The 23,750-nt window shown below is 49.6% G+C and overlaps 1 protein-coding gene across 1 annotated transcript in view; it reads left to right on the top strand.

Annotated features, from left to right (window-relative positions):
* DENND5B (DENN domain containing 5B) overlaps window positions 1-22,214 on the top strand; it is an 87,206-nt gene extending 64,992 nt beyond the window's left edge. Inside the window, exons 9-22 of the mRNA XM_026040348.1 lie at window positions 2,264-2,357; window positions 4,749-4,880; window positions 5,706-5,858; window positions 6,308-6,386; window positions 7,823-7,904; window positions 12,332-12,460; window positions 13,356-13,477; window positions 15,003-15,148; window positions 16,620-16,738; window positions 17,764-17,951; window positions 18,601-18,683; window positions 18,849-18,975; window positions 20,051-20,225; window positions 21,067-22,214. Of these exons, the coding sequence (XP_025896133.1) occupies window positions 2,264-2,357; window positions 4,749-4,880; window positions 5,706-5,858; window positions 6,308-6,386; window positions 7,823-7,904; window positions 12,332-12,460; window positions 13,356-13,477; window positions 15,003-15,148; window positions 16,620-16,738; window positions 17,764-17,951; window positions 18,601-18,683; window positions 18,849-18,975; window positions 20,051-20,225; window positions 21,067-21,250 (1,813 nt within the window). The 3' untranslated portion in view covers window positions 21,251-22,214. The remainder of the gene's footprint in view (window positions 1-2,263; window positions 2,358-4,748; window positions 4,881-5,705; window positions 5,859-6,307; window positions 6,387-7,822; window positions 7,905-12,331; window positions 12,461-13,355; window positions 13,478-15,002; window positions 15,149-16,619; window positions 16,739-17,763; window positions 17,952-18,600; window positions 18,684-18,848; window positions 18,976-20,050; window positions 20,226-21,066) is intronic.
* The last annotated feature ends 1,536 nt before the right edge of the window (window positions 22,215-23,750 follow it).

Here is a 23,750-nt window from a genome sequence, read left to right as displayed (position 1 = left end):
ATAACTGGGACATTCTAGCGATGGTGCGTCACGGGTGTTCATTTGGAGGGCTGTATTCTGCCCTCAGGGAGATGCATCCCCTCAAAGCAAGCCAGCAGCAATTCCTTAAATCTTCTAATAACTGCAGAAAGGCAGGTGGAAAAGTGTCAACCTTGGCCTAGAATTCAGACCCTATAATAACAGTATGGAGGAGGAAAAAAAATGGAAATTAAAATTATTGTTTTTGTAAGGAAAACAATAAAATCATATAAAACCATTAATTTTAAAATAAAAAAAATAATTTCCAGTGTAGTGTTAGTATTCTGCTAATGTGTTGTACAGGCATTATCACTTGCAATAAACTTGGAGACAGGTAGCTCAAGTTATTTTTACTTCTGCTACCCTCTGTTAGYGCTCTCTGAGGGGGTAATTTTCTCTGCTATATTTCTACTAGTCGAGATTATTAAAATATAACTTTTTCACCACCTCTTTGGGCATTAGCTGTTGTTTTCGAGAAAATGTGCTGAGGGGCTGAAGTCACAGGCTGTGTATTTTAAGTACTTCTGATGAGCTGCAAACTGCAAAAGATGCTTGTGTTGGCAATGTGTTCCTCAAAAAAGGTACACATTTTTGCACCTATTTGTCTTTCATTTAGCTGCCAAGAGACTTGAGATTTGCATTGCTTATAAAAGGAAGGAAAATTTAGTTTCATAGGGGATGGCAAAGAGGTGAACCGTGATTGTCTTTTAACTTGGGAGTGCAGGAAAGAGGCAAGAGTGATTTAAAGAAGCAGCTAAAGGTCATACACTTAGTTTTATTTATTTATCATGTTATTTAAAAACTTGCTTATAAACACAGCCAGAATATCATCACTTTGAAGATATAGGGCATTCGGATGCTTGATTTTAAGGCTTTATGGGTTGCTTCACACATTTTTTTTTCAGCTTCTATTAAAAAAAAATTGTTCTCTGCACTATTTGGACTTTTTGGTTTCAAGAATTTGACAGAATTTTATGATATTGTCAAAGAACAATAACTTGTGACTATATGTTTTTGGAGGCAGCTGCATTGTGCTGTGTTTTGTGCTTCTGTGACATTAAGGAGCTTGGACACTTGGGAGCATTAGGTTGCTCTGTTTCATGTTTCCAGTGTGGTTATTTTTAGGTAGCAGCTTAAGATGARTAAAATTGAAGTGGACATAAATGAAGATGTAGCAAAAAGGCATTTTTTTTCCCTGTGCTATTTAGAAACCTAATGAGGAGGAAAAAAAAGAGGTGAGCTGAAGATCAGCAAGATGATTAATCCCAGGAATCTTAGTATTTGTTTATGTSTGTTAAGCATAGGGTTACCTATACTGTAGTGCTTACTATCCCAGTGGCGGGGTTCTCAGGGGTAATTTCCAACTAGAGAAGTGCCAAGAAAACCTCACGGAAAAGAGGAGAAATGTTTCGAGTTGATACTCGAGATGCATCGTCACCGTTTGTCCATTGATACGGATACTGGTTTTGGCAAACGCGGCAAGTAAAGCAATGGCTGCCCAAGCAAACACAACGATGTCCCCAGCAGCGCAGCTGAGGTCGCCCATCCAGGAGCAGGATGGTAGGAAGGGAAGGCCTTCCAGCGGGATCTGCAGTGCATGCAGCCTGATGGAGGTGACCGCAGGGCTCCCCCCTGGGGCCCTGGGCAGCCTGTGGTCCCTTCTACACGGCCTTCCTGAGGGAGCCGGCCTTCCCGAGGGAGCGGCCTTGTGAGGGAGCCGGCCATCCCGAGGGAGCCAGCCATCCCGAGGGAGCCGGCCATCTCGAGGGAGCCGGCCTTCCCGAGGGAGCCGGCCTTCCCGAGGGAGCTGGCCTTCCCAAAGGAGCCGGCCTTCCGAGGGAGCTGCCTTCTGAGGGAGCCGGCCTTCCCGAGGGAGCCGGCCTTCTGAGGGAGTTGGCCATCCCAAGGGAGCTGGCCTTCAGAGGGAGCGGCCTTCTGAGCAAGCCTGCCCTTCTGAGGGAGCCGGCCTTCCAAGGGAGCCGGCCGTTCCAAGGGAGCCGGCCATTCCGAGGGAGCCAGCCTTCAGAGGGAGCCGGCCTTCCGAGGGAGCTGGCCTTCCAAGGGAGCTGGCCATCCCGAGGGAGCTGGCCATCCCGAGGGAGCGGGGCCGCCGGCCTGCACGGGTGCCGCCGGCCCGTGGCGGCCATGGCGCGTGCTCTGCGGCATCCTCTGCTGCCGCCGCCCGCCRCGCTGCCCGTCGCCTGCTGCTCCCCTCACGCATCCTCCTCTCCCGCTGTCTCCGCAGCCGCTGGGCCAGCCGCAGCRCCACGGCGCAGCGCAGGAAGGACCGCCTGCGGCAGCACTCGGAGCACATCGCGCTGGACAACGACCTGCGCGAGGTAGGTGGCAGCGGCAGGCGCCCTCACACGGGCGGACAAACCGCCATAAACGTGAGGCACTGCTGGCCGGGGTGAAGGGCGCCGGAAAGTCGCTCACGTGTCTGAGCGAGGGCAAGTGAGGCAGGACGCCCTCCTTTACTTGAGGGTTTTTCTTTGGGACCTTCCTGGCTTAGCTAAGCCTATTTGAAAGGCTGAGAGTTTATGGCCATTTTATGGCTAAAGCTCCAGACTCTCACACATCCCATAAGTGTCAGTCACATACATGAATTTCTTTCCTATTTTTTCAGTCCTTTGTCCTTCATTAAACGTTTTCCACCATGTTTTTCCATTCATATCCATGTGCTTCTTTGGTACGTCCCTAGCAGAAGCACAATATTCGTGCTGACTCTTGTTCCCAGAATCACAGAATTCTGTGATTTGAGTAATTCTGCCCAGTGTCACCCTTTTCATCTCGAGAGAACCCGACGGCCTGTCTGAATCCCAGCCTCAGGCAGCGTTTGGCACCCGGACAGCCTTTGCCAGTGTCCATCGTTGCTTTGGCTAACGTGGCATCGCAAGCGCGTCATGAGCTTTGCCCCGTGCCTGCTGCAGCAGAGCCATTCCGGTGCCTTGCCGGGTGTTTTGACGTTCTCCCTTCGGGCTGTGGATCATCTGCATGCTTCTCTTGCTTTGTCTCCTCTTTTCTTCCCGACTATTCGGGCGCCCTCTTAGCCATCGGAGGAGCTTTTGCTTCGCCAGAACTCAATGGCCTTCTGGGAGTGGGACCAGGGGCCACCCGCTCCTGCGCGGCCTCCCAAAAAATCCTTCTCTGAGTGCTGCCTGGTATGTCCTGGTTTTTCTCGTCGAGAGCTGCTTTGGTGTGTTGCTAGCGGGAGGAGGCGCTGCCTTGGGCTCGTCCCCAGCCTCTCGTGTCCCCTCTTGGARTGTGCGAGTACGTCCCTGAAGAGATCCAAGTGTGGTTATAATCGGAAAAGTACTGGGAGAGGGGCTCTCGGGTGTCCCCAGCAGAATGGGGCGTTCTGGCAGACAACAATTTGGTTTTGTCTCCTTTTTCCCCATCTTGGTGGCTGCCCATGCTGCCGGGAACACTGAATCCCGAAAGCCCAGCTTTCTGTCTCCAGACACCGATGAACGGACAGATAGTATCCAGCTGGTTTTCCCACACCGCAATCATTCTTCTKTTGAACTTCTAAACTAAATTCTTTTTCATATAATAGCAAGGCATACAATGAATAAAGTCAATTTATCAGTTGTTTTTTGCACTCTTCAGACTATAACCGCACTTTGCATTTTCTTCATAGCTTCCTTTTAAGAAGAAACTCTAGATTTCCTAATTAGTTGTCCTTAGTATAACTTTCTCACTGCTTTTAATGCTACCCTGTGCACTAAGTTAGATGAAAGTCACTTGCAAGGTTACTTATTGAACCCCACGCTTTCATCAGCTTTGAATTTTATTTCTGTATACAGTAGCACTTGGACTATTTTTAATCCTTACAGTATCAACGACATGGTAATTACTTCACTGAGCACTTACTAACTAGCTCAACACACTTTTCCGTGTCATGATCTTACGTTCCTGTCCGACTTGTTGAACTGATATTAAGTTGCTCTTGTCCAGATTTTGAGACCAAAAAAGCCAGATGAGTCTGAACATCTCTACACCCCCATTACCCAAAAAAAAAAAGTGAATAATTGCAGTTAGCTTCAGTGTGTTTGCATTTTATTCTTGATTTCTAACTTTTCATCCTACTCATTTTTATCCACACTTCTCAATCACCATCTCACAGTAAAAACATGAACATATCACGTATCAGTTTTGTTTGAAACAAGCTTCTCTTGAATTACGAGTTGAGATAAAGACAAGTCCTTTTTTTCCTGCCTAAACCATCCAGGTGAAGTTCCATTGAAAGGTAACACATGAAATCTTCCTCTTCCACTAGGTGTAGTTCTGCTTTTTCTAATTTCTTTAAAAAGGATATTTCCGCTCATGTATAGTCTGGCCAACAATTAGGCAAATTGCTTTATTTATTTATTTGCTAGTGAAAATCAAATTATAATGGAAAGACACTTTAATTGGTGTTTTAACTTTTATGCTGAATGGAGGTGTGCCACTTTTATGCCCTTCTTTTGGCTAACTTTGTGCTAGTGGTTAATAGCTCAGTTCACTAGCTAACGTGAGCAATTTTGGTACCACACAGGAAAATATCTTACTTTTCTGCTGTCACAAAAGAATACACCACTTCCCTGACACTTAATAGTCAGGCAAATCACGATGTTGTTCCAGGATTAACAGTAGCTCTTTTTTTTTTTGCTAKCATTTGCTTGCCTAGGATTAGGATGAGGAGAATCTCTGTGACTTGCAGTATCTAAAATAATTCTCTTTATTTTTAGAAATACATGCAGGAGGCGAGAAGTTTAGGAAAAAATCTAAGGCAGCCCAAGCTCTCGGACCTCTCTCCAGCTGTTATTGCACAGACCAACTGCAAATTTGTGGAAGGGCTACTGAAGGAATGTCGCATGAAGGTACCTTCCTCCCCACCCCTCTGAGTGCTCTCTCTTTGCTTGATTTGAACTGATTTGAACTTGATTTAATAGCTGCTGCAGACTGCATCCCAAAATTCCTTCACAGCTGGAGCACCCTTGGTCTTTTGGTATCCAGCACTAGTGTAGATCCTGCTTTGTGATCTGACTTCCAGCTGCTAGAAAATTAMAGAATATAAGAATATATGCTGTTACTCTTCTGTTTATGCAGTCAAGGTTGATGGAAAGAATAAAAAGGACAGGAAGGAGAATCAGCATGATCAGACATCTTGGAGAGGATTTCCTTTAATTGTCCATATTTAAGTGTAATGTAAACATTTTGGGCTCAGAGCTCTCTGTCCAAAAGGAAGCATTCAGCATTTGCAACAGTTGTGCAGTGGTTAATGCAGAGCAAGTAAAATATCGATGTTCTTACTGTTCAAGCAGTTTGGTAGTCACRAAACATAATTTTTGTGTTTCTGGTCTTTGGAACAGTTGCAGCTGGTGAAATTCTTTAATAGCTGTAACCTAAGCATGAGAGAGACTAAAAGTGCATTTAGCTCAGTATTCTGTCTTTGATATAAATTAGTAACAGATAAAGGTGTGGGAATAGGATATTATGGAGTATTAATACAAACTTTAAAATTATTATTATTTTTAATATACAGTCTCTGTATGAAGATTTTTTTCTCCAGATTTTTTTCACCATAGAGAYAATCATAATAACCATTAGAGATCACCTTCCCTAGGCCTGTACAAATAAATTTATTATATAAGTTCTRCTCTTAGGGGTATGACACCCTTAGAAACCTTTTGGGATTTTTTTAGACTAAACGCATGTTGGTAGAGAAGATGGGCCACGAAGCAGTGGAGCTCGGACACGGAGAAGCCAACATCACAGGTCTGGAGGAAAATACATTAATTGCAAGTCTGTGTGATCTGCTAGAAAGAATCTGGAGCCACGGTCTGCAGGTCAAGCAGGTTGGTAACTGGAAAGGGGTATATACATACTCTTCAGCAAATACTGAATGCCATTTATACCCCTTAAGCTGCTACTTAGTGGAGTAATTACCATATAAAATGAGAGGTATCTCTTGGCTCAGAGAACCTGGTTCATATCATGTGAGTTTTTTGGAGAGGCACCGCAAAGTGTAGTCAAATAGGTTCTTGGTTTCTTTTCTTTCAACCTGCAGAGAGGAGACATGGAGAGAGAAGTAAATGAAACAAGGCAAGCAGCATGACTGCAAGCGCAGTGGGGTTGTCTCCCTTCTTCTGTAGGTCTCCTGGCCCAAAAGGAAAGGAGTAACTCTCATCATCCAACTTATGGCCCACAGAAATGCCAGTCCTTCCTGTTGTCTTGCTTTGTTCTTTGGGGTTTCCTTTTCCTGATTTATTTAAACCTACTTACTACGTACATGTTTGATTTTCAGGGGAAATCGGCTTTGTGGTCCCATTTACTTCAATACCAGGAGAGAGAAGAGAAGCAGGAGCATAGTGCAGAGTCCCCAGGTGCGTACTTGGCAATTCCCTCTGTGTGGGATCCCATTGCAGTACATGAACTTGGGTCTGGTAGGAGCAGTGCAGCCACATAAAATCCATGCAGGACTTCCCATGTGTTTGTTTACTAATGTCCCATTTAACATTTGAGACCTTTCATAATCCCTGTGAAGTTGTGTGGACATTGTTGGAGACAGGTAAATGTGCTTCTCCCTGTCTGGAAAATCACTTGCTGTCAGTTCACTCCCTTTATTCCCTTTTAACTTATACTAAGCATTAAGCGAGGTGTGAGAAGCAGTGACTCTGTATATATTATCTAGGGTGGTTTAAGTCTGGCACTTTGTCTGAGAAAACCTGTGTGAATAAATCCATCTTCAATAACTCTCCTGGTGGACAGTACAGAAGTTCTGTGGCTAATCTCTATCCACAGGTCCTAGCTCTCAGTTTTGCTTTTGTTTGGGCTTTTACAGTCACTAAATTACCTCCCTGGTGTTGAGAGAGGTCAGTTTTCTGATGACCTTGAGATCTCCCTGCCTGCTGAACAGGGCAGGCGAAGTCTCTGAACTTAGCAGGTTATCTTCCAAGGACGGTGTCTCCTCCAAGCAGCAGCACATCCAGACAGGTGCTGCTCCTTAATGATACTGAATCCCAATAGCACTAGTTATTTACTTACAGAGCGCCTTTTGGATTAGGCATTCACAAAAAAAAAAAAAAAAAAAAAAAAGGAATAAGAAAGTTTAAATATGAAATATATGTTCAGTGCACCAGTGGGCCCATCGTGATCTTCACTGTCTGGCTATAGGAAAACAGCCATTTGGAAGAGGGCCGAATGTCAACGTTCATCTTTCTTCAAAATCCTTCCAATCCGACTTAGGGGAACATGTATGATCAGTCCTAAAAAAGCACGTCTATGAATAAACTAGTCGCACTTATTAAAAGCCCTTTAATAAGCTTCAGTGGGTAATGCACTAAGCAACCTGACTGGCAGGCACAAATTCCTGAGAGCGAAATGTGTCACCACAAAGTACTTTGATCCCAGTACCAAAGGACAGAAATGCTCGACATTCTTAGCATCTAATGTATGCTGCTATAGCTTCTTTAAGTTTATCATGCCCTTCTCAGCAGTATTTTTGGTAAGAATGTGAGATTTGATAAAATGCTTCACTGTATGTCTAGATGTCTATATATATCTAAGTATGTGTGTGTATATATATATGTTTAATGTATTGCACATATAAAAAGGAAGCTTTTGAATCTCCAGTTTCAGTGTTGGATTAAGGAGGAAATAATCACTGTCCATGTCTCTGTTTCTGTTAGGACATTGTTAATGGGAAGGCACAGAAACATTGAGGTTCTCAGTGGCTTAAGATTTTAGCCATTATGTAAAAAATGCCTTGCAGACCWTAAGTGTAATTCCATATTAACTTCATATATTTTCTCCAATACAGTTGCTGTTGGAACAGAAAGAAGAAAGTCTGATACAGGAATTACTCTGCCTACCTTGAGGGTTTCCCTGATACAAGATATGAGGTACATAATTTGATTCCATTATTTTTTTGTTTTAATTTGTAAGTTAAAGATCCTCATGGGCTTTGGATTTACAAAGCAAAATTAAGACATCCTCAGTGTTGCAATCAAATCTACAGAGTGTTACCTTTTTGTTTTACAAAATTGCTCATGTAATTACTTGATTTGYTTTAGCTAAAAGATGAGGAAAAATGCACTTGGTTCTGTTTTTGTTTATCCCAGAGAGTTTCTTCTGGTGATGCTGCTAACTTCTACAGATAATGCTTTTGCAGATGTGTCGAATTACTTGGTACCCTCTGAGTTTCTTGCTTTTTGTTTGCTTTGGTTTGAGCAAACAAGAATAGATAATGGGCAAAGCAGAGGGCGTAAAAATCTGCCAGCAACGTCTGAGCAATATTCTTTTCAGTTAGTATTCTGTGCGAAATAGTAACAGCTGTGCAAATTTATAGCTGTAAATAAACCCTTGGAAAATAGAGCAAGAAAGCCATTTGTGGGTTGGAGTGAGTTGTTTTTCCTGTATTTTATACTTACCGTGTACAGCAGTGGCTGTGGGCTGTGGGTGGGCAGCTGGCAACCTCTGCCCTCAGCGGGCTTCGCGGCTGATGAGCTGACAGGGAAAACCTCCGTGGCCAAGGAGTGAGATTCAGTGGTCATCTCCGGGCTCTGGAGATGCCTGGCCTTTGGGGCAGTAGGACACTGATTTTCCTTCAGTTGGATAGAGACTTTGGATACTTTCCAAAGCCAGTGCTCACTGGCCTCTCTGCTCTCACAGGTCTAGCAGCTCAGGGAATTGAAAGTTGAATTGTGAAGTGTGGGAGCCGCCGTGCAGGAGCCTCAGCCTGGCTTGGGAGAGCGTTTCCCGTGGCGGAGTTTGGAAACGTGCCTGGCAGGAGGGGCAGAGGGCTGGTGATGGCTCCGCACCATGTCCTCGCGGGCATTCCCGTCCCTCTCGGCACTCGGCTTGCCGGCGCCGCGGGAAGGAGCGACGCGGCGCAGCCTCCCTGTGAAACGCTGCTGCTGCTGCAGCGTGTGAGGGCACGGCCTCGTAAGGGCGCTTCGCTCTTGCAACCCAGAGCAGGGCACAGCCGAGACGGTCCCRAGACATTCCCAGGCATCCATAACCCTGGTGCTGCCATTTCACCGYGTGTGCAATGAGCAATTTCCCTTCAGGTGCAAGAGCACACAGATTGGTCAGGCTTTCCTGAGAGAAAATGGCTCTTCTTCCCATCTGTTGTGCCTAGCTGATTTGCTTCCTGTAATGTGGTTTAAGCATCTCGCACTCTGTTTTTGAGGAACATGATGTGTCCTGTCCTGCCGGGCTAAAATGAGGCACAAGGGAGGACAGCGTAGGAAGGACAATATATTCAGCGTGGTGAGGAATAAATACAGTGTCCAGAGGCCAGTCGGAGCACGTGTCTGCACAGAGGCAGAGCGSCCACTCTGCAGCATCTCGTGTGCTTGCGGCTCCATGCGAGCGTGTGGGGTCACATCAAACCCCGGGCAGGCGGTGAGTTGAGCTGGACCTACTCAATCTCACAGTACCCTGCTTGGAAGGAGCGCTGCTGGATGTTTGTTTGCACACACAGGGACGTTGCTGCTGGGCGTTTGCTTGCACCCAGGGATGCTGCTGGCGCTGGAGGGCTGGGCAGAGGGTGAATTGCTGGGATTGCAGCACCAGCAGCCGAGGGGCCCGGCGCTGCCGCGGGCACTGCCTGCCTTCGGCGGCTCACACGAGCTTCTCCAGACAGCTTAAAAGGCCGGCTGCATCCCAGCGGTGCCCTGGCTGTGCCGTGGGCCTGTGCCGCGTGTGATGCTGCGTGGCCTCTGCTTCCCACGCCAAACCGGGAGCAGCGCCTGGGATGCGGCGGCGCTGAGCGGGGCAGCCTGCTCTGCAGCTGCTCTTGGCAAAGGGCAGCCTCCCCACAGGCCAGGCTTGAGCCTCACAGGGGGAGCAGGTTTTGCTCTGTTAYTAGTGGCATTAAAAGCTGGTCCCAACACAGGGGCTTGCGTGGAAATTGCTGTTTGGTGCTCGGACGAGAGGAGTTTGCTGCACGGTGGGGACCGTGCAGGACTTGCACTTGGGTCCCKGCTTAAAAATAGAGCTGCTCTGTCTCTCGCGACTGAGAGGGAAATAAATTTGAGGTCCTGAATGTTCTGCTAAGCTGCCTGTGCTGACAGCAAGACTGATTACTGGGTTTTTTAAAGCATTTTTGTTAAGCTGCATAGTTGCAGAGCCTTATTTTCCCCCAGTGCCCACTTTATGTAAATATGGCTTGAAGCAGAAACAAGTACAGCAGACGTACAGAGCGTGCATGAAAGGAGGCTGGAGTCCCTCTGTGTTTGAGTCTGCTCACAGGAAAATAGCACAGGCGCTTGCCTTTTATGCTGGATGTAATTTAAGCTGAGCACTGGGGGGCGGGGATCCTGTGCTTTGATCTCCCCGTCTCAAAGCCTTGAAGGAGCCTCAGCGAGACGCAGCTGAGTGAGGGGCAGGATGCTGAGCRAGGGGCACGTCCTGCTTCTCCAGGAGCTCCGATCTGGAGCCCGCCGAGGCTCCCCGCTCGCTGGGGGTGGTGCTCTGGATGCAAGGGGAGCTGCTCTGCAAAGTGCTTTCCCGAGCCAGGAGCAGGGATCATAGAATCAYAGAATGCTTAAGGTTGGAAGGGACCTCAGAGGTCATCTAGTCCAACGCCCCTGCTCACGCAGGGTCACCCAGAGCACGKGGCACAGGGCTGCATCCAAGCAGGTTTTAGAGAAGGAGACTCCACAGCCTCTCTGGGCAGCCAGGGATGGGTGCCGGGCCGCAGCCGAACGCACTCGGGAAGGGCAGGGAGGCAGCCTGTGTGCCCACGGATGGACGTGTCCCGTGTGCCCACWGATGGACGCGTCCCACGTGCCCAAGGATGCTCCCTCTGTGCCCAGGGACGTGTTCTGTGTGCCTGAGGACGTGCCCTGCGTGTCCAAGGATGTGGATGTGCCCTGCGTGCCCATGATCGTGCTGCCCGCCTTGCAGCTCGCTGAGGAACAGCCCCGCAACCGTTCCACCGCCCGCGTGCCCTCGAAAGAGGAAGGAAGTTTCGTTTCTTTTCAGAAGCTTTTTCCCCAGGAGCCTGGGGTTTGGTCATGGCAGCCGCTACCGCTGCTCCTGTGGGTTGTTTGTTTGCACCCAGGGATTTGCACCCAGTTTGCACCAGCTCCGGTGGCGCCGCAGGGGTCTGCCAACAGGGCAGAGCAGCGCGGCACGGGCGTCTCGGCGGCCTTGCCGAGGCTCAAAGCACCCTTTGGAGGATTGGGGTAGGTGCCCCAGGGCAGGGAACAGAGCTGGGGGCTGCTGAGAGGCCCTGGTCCCCACCTCGCTTGGTCAGAGCTAACCCGTGTCTCAGGAGAGCACCAAGTSGTAGCCTGTGAGGCCGTGGTCCTGCTACGTTAGAAGCTCCTGTAAACACACGAGAGTCTTTWTCCCAAATAATGCAGGATCTAAATATAGCACAAAGCACGAGCTTGGCTGCCACAGGCAGATGGGGGAAGGCACGAGACAGTGAGAGTGTGCTAGTCAACGTGAAAAGCATCAGTCACAGCATGGCTTGGTTGGATTCTCTGCGGAGTAAACATGGCCGGATTTCCTAAGGCTCTGCAGTGCACCGAGGGCCTGAAGGAAGGTGGAGGAGGTGGAAGTTGATGGCAACAAGGATGGGTTCAGGCTCAGCTGATGAGGCTGTAGGCCTGTGCAAAGGTTTAGTGCTCATCTGCCTAAGTGCCTGTGTGCTTAACATGCAAACTGAGGGAAAATTAAGACATTTGCTGCCCTTTCTTTCCCCTGCTGGAAACTATTGCTCGCTTTTCTGGCTATTTATTTAATAAATAAATAAGCTGGTACCTTAAGGCAGTCTGAAGTTGTTCTGCTGGAAGGACTTTGTTTAGACTCCCAGATGTGTCTGATGTAGGACGGTTGGGACCAAGGTAATACAGTTTCTGGAGCCTGCYTGTCACTTGTTTTATCTAATGATCCTCTTTCCCTGCGATATCCCATTGTTGCTGCCGTTGAGGGGTCTGTTAGAGCCAGTGGGTTTCTAATCCCTCTTACATCTAGGCTCATCTTCGGGGGATACAGTGGGGTTTGGAGCAACTCTTAAGGTGCTCGTCCGTGTGGGACGTGCCTGACTATCTGGGCACCTCGAGGGGTGTCACAGGACCTCATCTGGCAGGGGCTGTTTTAGCAGTACAGAGAGTGTCTGTGGGGCCATCCCCCCGGGCACCGTGTCCCCAGGCCACCTCATCCAGGCAGGGCCCTGCGGCTGCTCGGGGACCTCCCCGCTATCAGGTTGCACTCGAGGCTTCCTCCTGCACAGCACGGTTTCCATAAGAGTTTTCCCTTTGGGATGAGCTTCTCCAGAAGCTTGTTATTAGCTTGTTATTTCCCCTCATTTCAGGCACGTTCAGAACATGAGTGAGATCAAGACAGACGTGGGGCGAGCCCGAGCCTGGATCCGGCTTTCCCTGGAGAAGAAGCTTTTGTCCCAGCACCTGAAGCAGCTGCTTTCCAACCAGGGGCTCGCCAAGTAAGTCTGCCCTGGTGCTCAGAGCTTCGCTCTCACCTCCAGGTCACTTCACAGCCCTTCCATCCTTGTGCCTTGTGCCAGCAACGTGCTGAAATGCCCCATGGCCCCAGCAGCCCTGCCTTAGGCTGCCCCAGGAGCACTGCAGGCTCAGAGGCCTCCCAGCAGCTTTCCTGCTTTTTCCTCCTTTTGTAAGTGCAAGYGACCCAGGCACTTCAGGCTCACTGGGCTCTGCCCATGCAAGTGCTGGTGAGGGTGTTCCCTAGCAGAGATGATCATCCCCTCAATCCCTGTAGGAGAAACAAGTTCCCTTTGAAGAAAATGCCTGAGCTAAGGCATGCAGCTTGTGGCGGAGCCGGCTCTGTGAGGAGCTGTGTGGAGGATCACTCCAGAGGCTGGCCAGGACTCGGCGGGCTGCTGGAGGACGTCCCGGGCACCCTGGTGGTGTCCCGGAGCCGAAGGAGCAGCAGGATGGGGCCTGGCACGGTTTGGTGCTTCCAGGGCTCTGATGCCTTCTGTTTAGTGCTCCGCGCTGGAGGGTGGAGCAGCAGGAAGGTTTAGGGTGTTAGGCAGGCTGCTTCCATGGTGGGTTCCCCCCTGATAAGGGGAAAGCGGGAATGGGCTTAARTGGGGATGCTGTGCCTTGGCTCTGATCTGCCACTGTGGGCAGCACGAGTGTGTGCTTTGAGGCCACTCTGCTTTGATTCAACATAAACAAACCCAGTGTTTTAAAGGGGTGAACTCTGGTCCCTGTGGTGTGACCCGGGCTCAGGGCTCAGCCCGGCCCTTGGCCGAGCGCGGCGCTGACGGAGGGATCCCCATCCTCCGGAGCCATCCCAGACGTGCCCCAGAGGCGGGGGGCTTTTCAGTGAGACCACGATGTGTTTGCCTCCACCAGGAAACTTTACAAGCGCTACGCGTTCCTGCGCTGCGAGGAGGAGCGGGAGCAGTTCCTGTATCACCTGCTCTCGCTCAACGCCGTCGACTACTTCTGCTTCACGAGCGTCTTCACCACCATCAGTGAGTGGCAGAGCCCGTTTCGCTCCCCTGGAACAAAAACCTAGGTCCTGCTGAGGTGTGGGGCGGGTGTGTGGATACTGTGGATAGCCCTCTGGCCGGCTGGGCTGGAAGCTGCCTGGAAGCCTCTGTCAGAGCCACCGGGATCGCCGGCACTTGCTGTTGCTCCGGGAGAGCAGCCGGAAGCCGAGGCTGTCTCGGAGCGTTGGGCACCAGGCAGCGGTCTCAGAGTGCACTGTGGCACTCCGAGTCTTTCTTGCTGAGGTGCTCCTCTTTGCTCTCTTCCTCTGAGAGAAGTCCGTGCATCCTGAAGTGGCTCTCTGGTTAAATGCAAATGCACTTCCCAAGCTCTCGGCAAGCTGAGGGGAGAGGGAAGTCTTGGGGAATGAAATACAAGGTGCTGCCCTGGATGTTTTTCACTTCTTTGCTCTCATTAAATGGCCACGAGGTTTCCCTCTGTCCCCCTTTCCTGTAGGAACGAGAGGAGGGGTGGCATCAAATCCTGGACACAAATCTGTTGTCCCTCCAACACTGGACACCACTGAGAAGGCAGGACCCATGAGATGACCTATTTTGGGGGTTGACTTTAGTTTTTATTTTTCTAATCCATTTAGAGTGAAATTAAGTTCAGAATCATTCTACTTTATTCTACRTCACTCATTCTATATTTTTCTCCACTCAAAAAATAAAAAATACCCTCAGAATTAGCGCAGTGCAAGGAGATTTATTCATCCTTGATTACCTTGTTTCTCTGGGGCATCGTGCTTGGCTTGGCAGCTTTCCCCTGCAGGACAAGTGCTTGGAGCTTTGGGATTTTTTTTTTCCTGAGTGCAGTGTCATCATATAGTGCAGTTAAAAAAGAAAAAAAAAGAAAAGAAAAAAAAAAGCTTATTTTCTCCAAAAGCAGCTTTTCAGCTTTTTTAAACATAAGGAAAACCAGTCTGATGCTACAGTACCATGCAGTCAAATCCAAACTGYTGACTCAAGCAGATGTAAATGATAGAGGTTTAAAAAATCCACCGAAAAAGAAGGGGAGAGGGGGGGTTGCTAGCAGAGACACCTCAGATTTGGCGCCTGCCTGTGCCTTTCCCAGCCTTGCTCGTATTCCCRATATTCCCAGTTCCCCTCTCTGCGTGTGCCGCGCTCAGCGCACCGCGGGGGCTTGACGCACATGGGATTTATCCCCSTTTAATGCAGGCACGTTTTTAATTCCCTCGGCAGGGGGAAGGAAGCAGCAGGGCGAGCGCTGGCGGCCGCGCAGCACCACCTTGCGGCACCGGGGCCGGCGCGCCGTGCCCGCTGCCCCAGCACGGCCTCGGCCGCCTCCAAACCCCCTTGGGTCCATGAGGGGCTCTGGGAAGAGCCACAGGAGCCGCCGTCTCCTGATGAGCCAGATTTAAGGGGCAGCTGCTTGGAGGCTGCTCCTGCGGCTCCCTCGCGCTGTCCGACGAGCGCGTCRGCCCCGCGAGCCGTGCTCGCCGCAAGGAAGCGGGCGAGACTTTCCTGTCTGTCCTCTGTCTCCTCCTAGTGATCCCCTATCGGTCCGTGATAATCCCCATCAAAAAGCTCAGCAATGCGATAACCACGTCGAACCCCTGGATTTGTGTCTCGGGAGAGCTGGGAGACACAGGCATAATGCAGATTCCTAAAAACCACCTGGAAATGACATTTGAGGTGAGTGCGCTTTCGTTCCCTTTTACTTCCAATATTGGACATGCTTCCAACTAAATATGTATTTGGTGAAGGCTTAGCATGTTAAAAACACAAAGCACATTCTGTCCAGGTTTTCCAGGTTGCAGAACATCTGAAATAAATCGGGCTGCCTGCTCCTCCCGTGGCAGAMAACAACTCCTGGGAGCACAGAGCAGGTCTCCTGCAGCTCTCCTGAGGGGTTGCTCATGTCCTCCCAACTCCCGAACCCAGCAGCTTTCCAGCCCCAGGGACAAACCATAGAGCTCCCATCCCCAGCACCCTTTCTTCCCTGTTTGCTGAAGTGTTTTTCCCTTTGCCTTGGACTCCCTCCTGCACTCCCACCCCTGCGTTGCAGCTTGGCTCAAGCCCTGGTAAGGAGAGGTTACTTAGCCATATTTGCTACTGAAATTAAGGTTGTATCTACTGAGCAGAAGTGATCCGAAGCATCAACCAAATATTGCTGGATTTGGGCAGGCAGGGTATTTTCCTGCTCAAAAGCTGCCCACTCTTCAGATATCARTATTTTGGAAGAAGGTCTCAAGACTTCTAAAAGGCAAAATAACAAGCATTTCTAAGGACTGTGGCAATGCTATTCTGGAATACTTTTTTGGATGATTTTTTCCCAGAATACAGACCTGTGTAGCCATCCACTGTGGAAAAAGTCAGCTTGAACTGCTTGATTGCCAGTGTTAGAAGCAACGAAAACCAAGGTCTTGTAAGGGAAGCATTTAGGTGATGTTAATAGATGTAACTGCCAGCCCCACCTACAATTACCTAGTGCACTGGAATCCAGAGTCCTGTGTTTTCCTTGCATCCATCTCATGGAGATCTTCAGCTTGTCATATTGGTGATTTTGGTCTTGCCCACCAACAGGCAAAGTGACCAGGAATCACAGAATGGTTGAGGTTGGAAGGGACCTCTAGAGACCATCTAGTCCAATCCCCCTGCTCCAGCAGGGACACCCAGAGCACATAATAAGGGATCTAGAGACCACTTTACAGTGGGGAGTGATTCCCCCTAGCGAAGGTCGSTATCAGGGATGCTGTTCTGGGGAGCTGCTTGTGCTGAAGACTGATTTCTTCTAGAGAAGCACACTTTTTTTTTAATTACCTTAGCTCAGAAACTTGCARTTAGCACAGAATTATTCAGGGTGAGTTCTCACAACAAAGAATATCTTCTCTTCRCGAGGTTTTAACCTTATCACAAGGTACTTTTCTCCTGTCTGACCTCAAAACAGAAATTATGCTGTTTTCTCCTCCCCTCTCCCCCCCCACCCTTTTTTAAGCTTTGTTTATTTGATTTTTAAGCTCTGTTTATTTGATTGAAAATGCCCACTGTGTAAATCAAAAGAACCTGAACAGGAGCACGCAGTAGAGGCCAACTGGGTGCAYGTTGTGGAGGGAGGAGCGGTCTGTCGCTTCCACAATGGAGTAAAAGCCCTTCTTCATTCCAGTGCCAGAATTTAGGAAAGCTGACGACGGTTCAGATCGGCCACGACAACTCAGGGCTCTTAGCCAAGTGGCTGGTCGACTGTGTCATGGTCAGAAACGAAATAACGGGCCACACGTACAGGTAGGCAGCAAGTTTCCTTCCCCTTCCGCCTTGCCGGCTCTGGCGTCGCTAGCGGTTCCTGAGAAATCCTTTGTCTTGCTCCTCGATGGGCAGAGCTCCCATGGAAAAGGGGAGCTGGTCGCAGTGCTCAAAAGGGGGGCTTGGGTTATTGCACCCCACATCTCTCATTTCAGAAGCCCTGGTTGAAGCTGAAGGGTCTCRTAAATATTAGATGTGACTTGAACATCAGATTTTCTTCATATCGCTCTCACTGAGATAAGAGAGGCTGCGTGGCTACTGCTGAAGTGATTCCTGTGGCTCTGTCCAGTGATAAATCCCTAGATTTTAAAACAATGTGCTGCAATCGTGCGTAAAGGAACTCTTTAAACCCCAATAGCTGGAATGATAGTTTGGGGGAAAATCTTTGGGGTTTTCTGTTTTAATGGAACCAGTAAATGCAAGCTCTTGCATGCCTAACTAACAACTGTACAGGAATTTAGATTAAAAAAAAAAAAAAAAAAAANAAAAAAAAAAAAAAAAAAAGGCAAAGAAGCACTAACAGAAACCTAAATTACGCTCATGTGTAACATGTTTTTGTGTCCAGTGCTTTGAAGCAAGCTTTAGAATCATAGAATCACAGAAAGCTTAAAGTTGGAAGGGACTTCAGAGCTCAKCCAGTCCAACCCCGCTGTTCACGCAGGGTCACCCAGAGCACAGGGCACAGGGCGGCATCCAAGCGGGTTTTAAAGCTCTCCAAAGAGGGAGACTCCACAGCCTCTCTGGGCAACCTGTTCCAGGGCTCTGGCACCCTCACCGTGAAGAGCTTTTTTAACCTTACACATAGCTCTTTTTCCCTCAGGATGCAGGTGAACGTAGTATTTTGTGGCTTTGCCTTGCTAGCTCCGTTGAGGCGAGCGCTGCCAGCTCAGTTGAGCTTCTCGGCGCTATTGAGGAGCGTGGGGCCGTTTCCCTGCGCCTCGGCAGGGCTGGGGGCTGCCCAGCGCGCCTTGTCCCTGAGCTGAGGCCTGTGCTGGCCGTCCCGGCAGGTTTCCGTGCGGCCGCTGGCTGGGGAAAGGGGTGGACGACGGCAGCCTGGAGCGCCTGCTCATCGGGGAGCTGGTGCCGTCGGCGTGCGACGAGGAGCTGGGCCGGCCGTGCCGCACGCCGCCGCAGCAGAGGTCACCCACGGCGGCGCGCAGGCTCAGCATCACCTCGCTGGCCGCCCGCAGCAGCAGTGAGTGCCGGCCTCGCCTCCCGGGACGGGCCCTGGGGACGGAGACGGAGCCCCCGCCGCCCGCGGGAGAGCTCCCGAGGCCTGGGCGGGAGCGGGCTCCACGGGAGGGATGCGCTTGCTCCTGCGCCTGTCCTGCTCCGGGATCGTGCGCCTTGCCCCTCTGAGTCCCACCAGCTGGCAGGGAATAACCCCTCCCTCGTGGAGCACGAGGCTTATGGCTCTTGTGGCTCCGTAGAACCGTGTGGGCTCCAGCCACATTCCCAGATGTGCGGCTCTCTGGCCCGTGTCCCATGGAAGTGAGTCGCGTGACGGGGCTGAAACCTTGCAGCCCACGTCTCTCAGCAAGGGGGCTGCCGTGAGCCCTGGGGAGGGCGGGATACGAGCAACTGGCATAAAATATTAATAAAGGCAGGTCCTTGGGGCGTGCATTTTTAAGTGGGGTAATTTACTTGACTCTGCCCAGATTGSTCATCATTTGCTCATAGTTAAGGCTCGGGTTTACTCGTGAAAAATGAATCCTGGAAGTCTTCCCTGTGCTGAAGACACTGAACATTCCCTGCAGTTCAAGCTACGTCATCGTGACAATTCGATGGATATTTTTTCAATGAAGTTGGTGTCTCCCACTATGGTGCTGTCCGTTGTTTTACAGAGCCTAACGCGGGGCAGATCCAGGAGGGAATCGGAGAAGCTGTGAACAACATCGTGAAACATTTTCACAAGCCAGAGAAAGAGGTACTTCCTGCTTGCCACTACCTGCTCCATATCTACTGTGGATGTAAATGTTATTAGAGACAGAACTGGGATTGAAGCACCTGTAGAGCACGTTAACCTCTATAGCTGAAGCTTCTGGCACGGGAGCGGGACGGGTGGTGCTCACAGCCTCTCCCTTTCCCGCAGAGRGGGAGCCTCACCATCCTGCTGTGCGGAGAGAACGGCCTCGTTGCGGCGCTGGAGCAGGTCTTCCACCACGGCTTCAAATCATCACGCATTTTTCATAAGAACGTCTTCCTCTGGGATTTCATAGGTGAGCGCTTGCATGGTTGGAGGGCAAAAGGAGAAGAAAGATGAGGGCAAAATGACTACTCGTGTGCAGACCTCAGGTCTATATCAGCAAGGCTACACGTCTGCTTCTGCCCAGCAGTTGCTCCAGGTTGCTTAAAAYGAGAAACAAGAAGGAATYATAGAATCATAGAAGCACAGAATGCTTAAGGTTGGAAGGGACCTCCAGAGGTCATCTAGTCCAACCCCCYTGCACACACAGGGTCACCTGGAACATGTGGCACAGGGCTGCATCCAAGCAGATTTTGAAGATCTCCAGAGAAGGAGACTCCACAACCTCTCTGGGGAGCCTGTTCCAGGGCTCTGTCACCCTCACTGTCAAGAAGTGTTTCCTTAAGTTCCTGCAGAACTTGTGGTGCTTCAAGGACCATCAAGGAAGATGAGAAATGATAAACTCTCCGTAAAGGATGAATGTGGATCTGTGTTCTTAAACTTCTGCAAATTCTAGACATTTCACTGAAACACGAGTGCTCAAACAGCTGCTCTTCAGTCCAGAAAGAAGGGCAGGAGGCTGGGGCAGGATAGCTACTGATGTGAAGGGGAGTTGGGAAAGGGCCGGGAGTGGCTGGCTTAGATTTGGAGTTGTTTGGGAGAACTGTTCTCATCACTGCACTGGCCTTCTGGTGATAATTATCTATAGGCCTGTGTTGTGGTAATGTAAAACCTACATATTCTCTTAAAACATGCTCACAAGTTGAGATTCTTAGCCCGAGGGTAAGTTCTCATTGAGAAAAAAAGAAAAAAGTCACAGCTGATGGTATCACTTACAATGAAACCAGTGACAGATGCTCTTGTGTGGCTGGTGGATGTTCCACAGCCCTGCTGCACGTCAGCCCGTCTGCTGACCACTGCTGGGCAACAGAGGTGGAGTTTTCCAGCTACCTGTTATTTTTAGAATGAGGAAACTGTGTGAAAACTGTGCAGCAGCTCTTGGCAGGCCAGCTTTCTAAGGGCTCCCTTGTGCAGTTCTGAGCTGCAATAAAGCTGCTTCTCAAAGGCACATTTTACTCACTGGATTCTTGTTTTGTTTCGTACCCCAGAAAAAGCTGTTGCTTATTTTGAAACCAGTGACCAGATTGGAGACCACGAGGAGGGCCTTTTGCTTCAGAGATCTTCGTGCAAATCCTTCTGTCATTACGTGACTGCCATCAATACAGCTCCGAGGAACATTGGGAAGGACGGCAAATTCCAAATCCTGGTTTGCCTGGGAACTAGGTAACTAACTCTTCTTCATTATCTGTGTCCTCTTGCATTAGACTAGAAGAACACTTGACACCTTTATTATAAACCTTTATTTTTCTCTTTTAAGATATTTTATACCTGTCAGTTATCCAGCTCCTATTTAGTTTGAGTAGCAGCCAGAAAATTGCAGCAAAGAAGCAGTGATAATACATGCTCAGTGGCTAAAAATGCTCCTGACTTTTTATAACTTATAGCCTGGGAGTTGTAGGTATGAAATCTGTCTTGAAATTGTCCCTTGGAAGTGCGGGCTTTGGGAATGCAGAGCTYCTCCAAAAGAGCTGGTGCGTTTCTAAATCCTCATTTTGCATAGGAAAATGGAGCGCTGAAAAACATTAACCATTTTGACCAAACTATATTAGGTGACTCTTCCTTTCTTAGTACTTTCTGTCTTGAAACAAATGCTGGGTGAGAGAGGGGTGCTTGTATTTGGGAGAAGGTGGTATACCTTGAAACAGGCACTGATTTTAACTTGTCTGCTGAAACCCAGCTGGAAAACACTTTTTCCTGCTTTTTTATTTTTTTTTTCTCTCCTGGCTTTTGTTTTCCCTTTTACTGAATTCTCTGAGATATCTGTCCTTTTGTTGTTGTTGCTGTTGATACGTTTCCATCTTCAATCCTGCCGCACAGYCAGCTATTTCTATCATATTCCCTAACAAAATTAAGAGCCAGGATTACCCAAGMAGGTTCTTTTACGTGTTTACTTGTTGATTTTTGGCACCAACGCTTGCAGAGAGGAGTCCCTTATGTGTTTAGGCAGGAGCCGTGGCTGGAGGAGGCCTGGGGCTGGGCTTAATGCAGCGCGTGGCTCTTGCAGGGACCACTTGCTGCCCCAGTGGATCCCGCTGCTGGCCGAGTGCCCGCCCATCACGCGCATGTACGAGGAGAGCGCCCTGCTCCGGGACCGCCTGGCCGTCAACTCCCTGCTCCGCGTCCTGCACACCTTGCAGGACTTCAACGTCGTCCTCGAGGGCTCGCTCATCAAGGGGGTGGATGTTTAGCCGGGCTCTGCCCAGGACTTGGCCTCGCCGACAGCCGGGACTGGGACGCGGCGGCGCCGGCGCTCGGCCCCGGGGCGCCGCAGCGGGACTGTCCTCCGGGGCCGCCACGAGCGACAGGGCAGTATTGTAGTTTATTTGGAACAGAAATTTAGTATAAAAATAGAGTATTTTCATGTGTTAGATGTGTGTAAATACGCTATCTTCTCTAAGAAATTATATTGCTCCAAGAACGTTTTCTTAAGCTGAATGTTCTCGTCCTGGATATGAGTAGCTCACAGCCCGGGGAGGAAGGAGCGAGGCCGGAAGCGATGCCGCTGCTTGCCTGCAAGGAGGAAGCCAACTGATGCCCAAGCCCGGCGCAGCCTCCGCAGGGCTTTTCCCAGGTGTCGTGCTCGTCTCGCTCTTGGGAGCGTTGCAGGCGCCTGCCCGGTTCCCTGCTGTTCGTGCTCTCCCTCCGGGTTCATTTTGTTGTTGTTCGTTTGTCTGTCCCACGCACGGAAGCTGAGACCTGTCGCCTTGTCCTTCCGGGGCTCCTTCGAGTCACCCCTGTCAGTCTCCAGAGGGGAGGCAAGTGCGGAAAGGCTCCAACACTGGAACTGCCTGGGAAGCTCCTGCTGAAGCTGCGGAGATGGGGAACAACGGGGGGCTCCGGGCTTTGTCCCTCGTCCCCCTGCACATCCTGAAGACCCCTCCTCACAACCGCCCCACCGCCAGTGGGTGTCGTGGGTGACTTTTTTCTTTTCCTTAGTGTGTATATATATGTATGTTGAGGAATTTGGTGAGATGCACCAAATTCTTGCTGTACTTGAGCAGAATCACTGCTGTGGAGCCACACACGCCGATGTTGCTGTGCTACTGAACTGTCCCAGCCCGTTTCGAAATGCTGGCAGGTTACGAGTCTTCCTCTATCCTGCAGCATAAGTGTTCCTAGCAAGTGTAGGGGCTTTCACTACTACTCTTTTTTTTTTTTTTTTTTTTTCTCTTCTTCTTCCAGCTACAAAACAAGAACGAGGTAAAAGCAGGGGGGAAAAAATTCCGCTTTTGGTAGTCTGAAGTTCCTTTTCTGCAGTCTTTCCTGTTAATGTGTCAGAAATAAGTACATCTGTATAGATTCGGGTCTTAAGGCAAAACTGGGAAGTGGTGAAATCCTGTGCACTAAAAACAACGAGCAGATTCCTTTATAATCAGCTTGTGGCTGCCATGCAGCCACCAGAGGTTGGTTTGGATAGGTGGTTGGTTTTTTTTTTTTTTTTTTGCTTTTCACATGTTCATTCCCCTTGATCTTGGCCAGTTCTTCAGCCGAAGGGGACACCTCAGTGCTGTAACCTCCAGCTGTGGCTGGCAAAGCCCTGGCCTGGTGCTTACCCCTAGGCTCACAGCCTCGCGCTTGCTCCCGACGGCAGCAGGGAGCAAAAAGCTTTGGAGTGCTTGGCACTGGTTCACTGCATGCTGTGCACACACTGGAAAGAGGGACAAGAGCCAGGGCAAGGGCGAGAGGGCTGGAATTAGGGTTAGTGCTCTCATGTGCCCGTGGTCCTGCAGCCCTTTGGCTGTAGAGTTCGAGACACTCGAACAAGACACTCGTTTTGGCCTCACAGTTTCGGAGCCTGTTGCTGGCTAGCAGGAGATAGCGTGGCCCRATGTCCCTGGAAGGGCAGAGGGGGATGTTGCTGGAAGGGACAAGTGCCCGCGCCGCCCCACGCTTCCCTTCCCCTCAGAATAAATGTGTGACTTAGACATCCATAGCGTTCAGCAGACAGGACACGGAGCAAGGGCAAGCAGGATGGCGTCAAAACGCGGGCATCTCGGAAGGTCAGGTGCAGATGAAGAAACCATACCCACAGAAGGCAATCATCTCGCAGAGTATCTCAAAGGAGTAAGTCAAAACCCGAGTCAAAAATTTGAAACGTCAAAAAAGGGACTTTGTTCATTCCAAACAGGATTATATGGAACCTTTAGCACTTAACTTGAACACAACCTCACATCAGCTTCTCTAGCAGGGGCTGACTTGTTTGTTTTTGCCACGTCTCACGTCATGTTAGGGATTCAATAAAGACGACGTATGCCTGATATTTCCTTGTAGGCAATAAAGCACCCTAAAGGAGTGTTGAAAGGGGCACTGTTGAGTGCCTCTCATTTKTAGAAGACTCGTTATTTGACAACCTTGGGAGTATGGTTTTTGTAGTGAATTTTTATTCTTTCATGCATTTTTTTTTTCTATGAGGTTTACAGAAGTCATTCTATCTGCTAGAGTGGTGAGAAAGCCATCAGGATTCATCTGAGCTGACAAAGGTTTTTGCTTCAGAGTTAGAAGGRCCTCCTTTGGTTAAGAAAGGGAATCTTGGAGAAGACCAAAGCTCTCTGCTCTCACCAAGTTTCCGACCCAGTGTCTGTTTGCAGGTGTCTGAGTTTGCCTCGTCCTGTTGTTCAACACAACGTGGAAGTGTCAGAGAAGCAGCTGCCTCACTGTGTACAAAACCTGTATTTATAATTCTCTGCA

Source organism: Nothoprocta perdicaria, unplaced genomic scaffold (assembly GCF_003342845.1).
Source record: "Nothoprocta perdicaria isolate Ctin4 unplaced genomic scaffold, notPer1 scaffold_253, whole genome shotgun sequence".
Lineage (NCBI taxonomy): Eukaryota > Metazoa > Chordata > Aves > Tinamiformes > Tinamidae > Nothoprocta > Nothoprocta perdicaria.
This window is presented reverse-complemented; position numbering and strand designations above follow the sequence as displayed.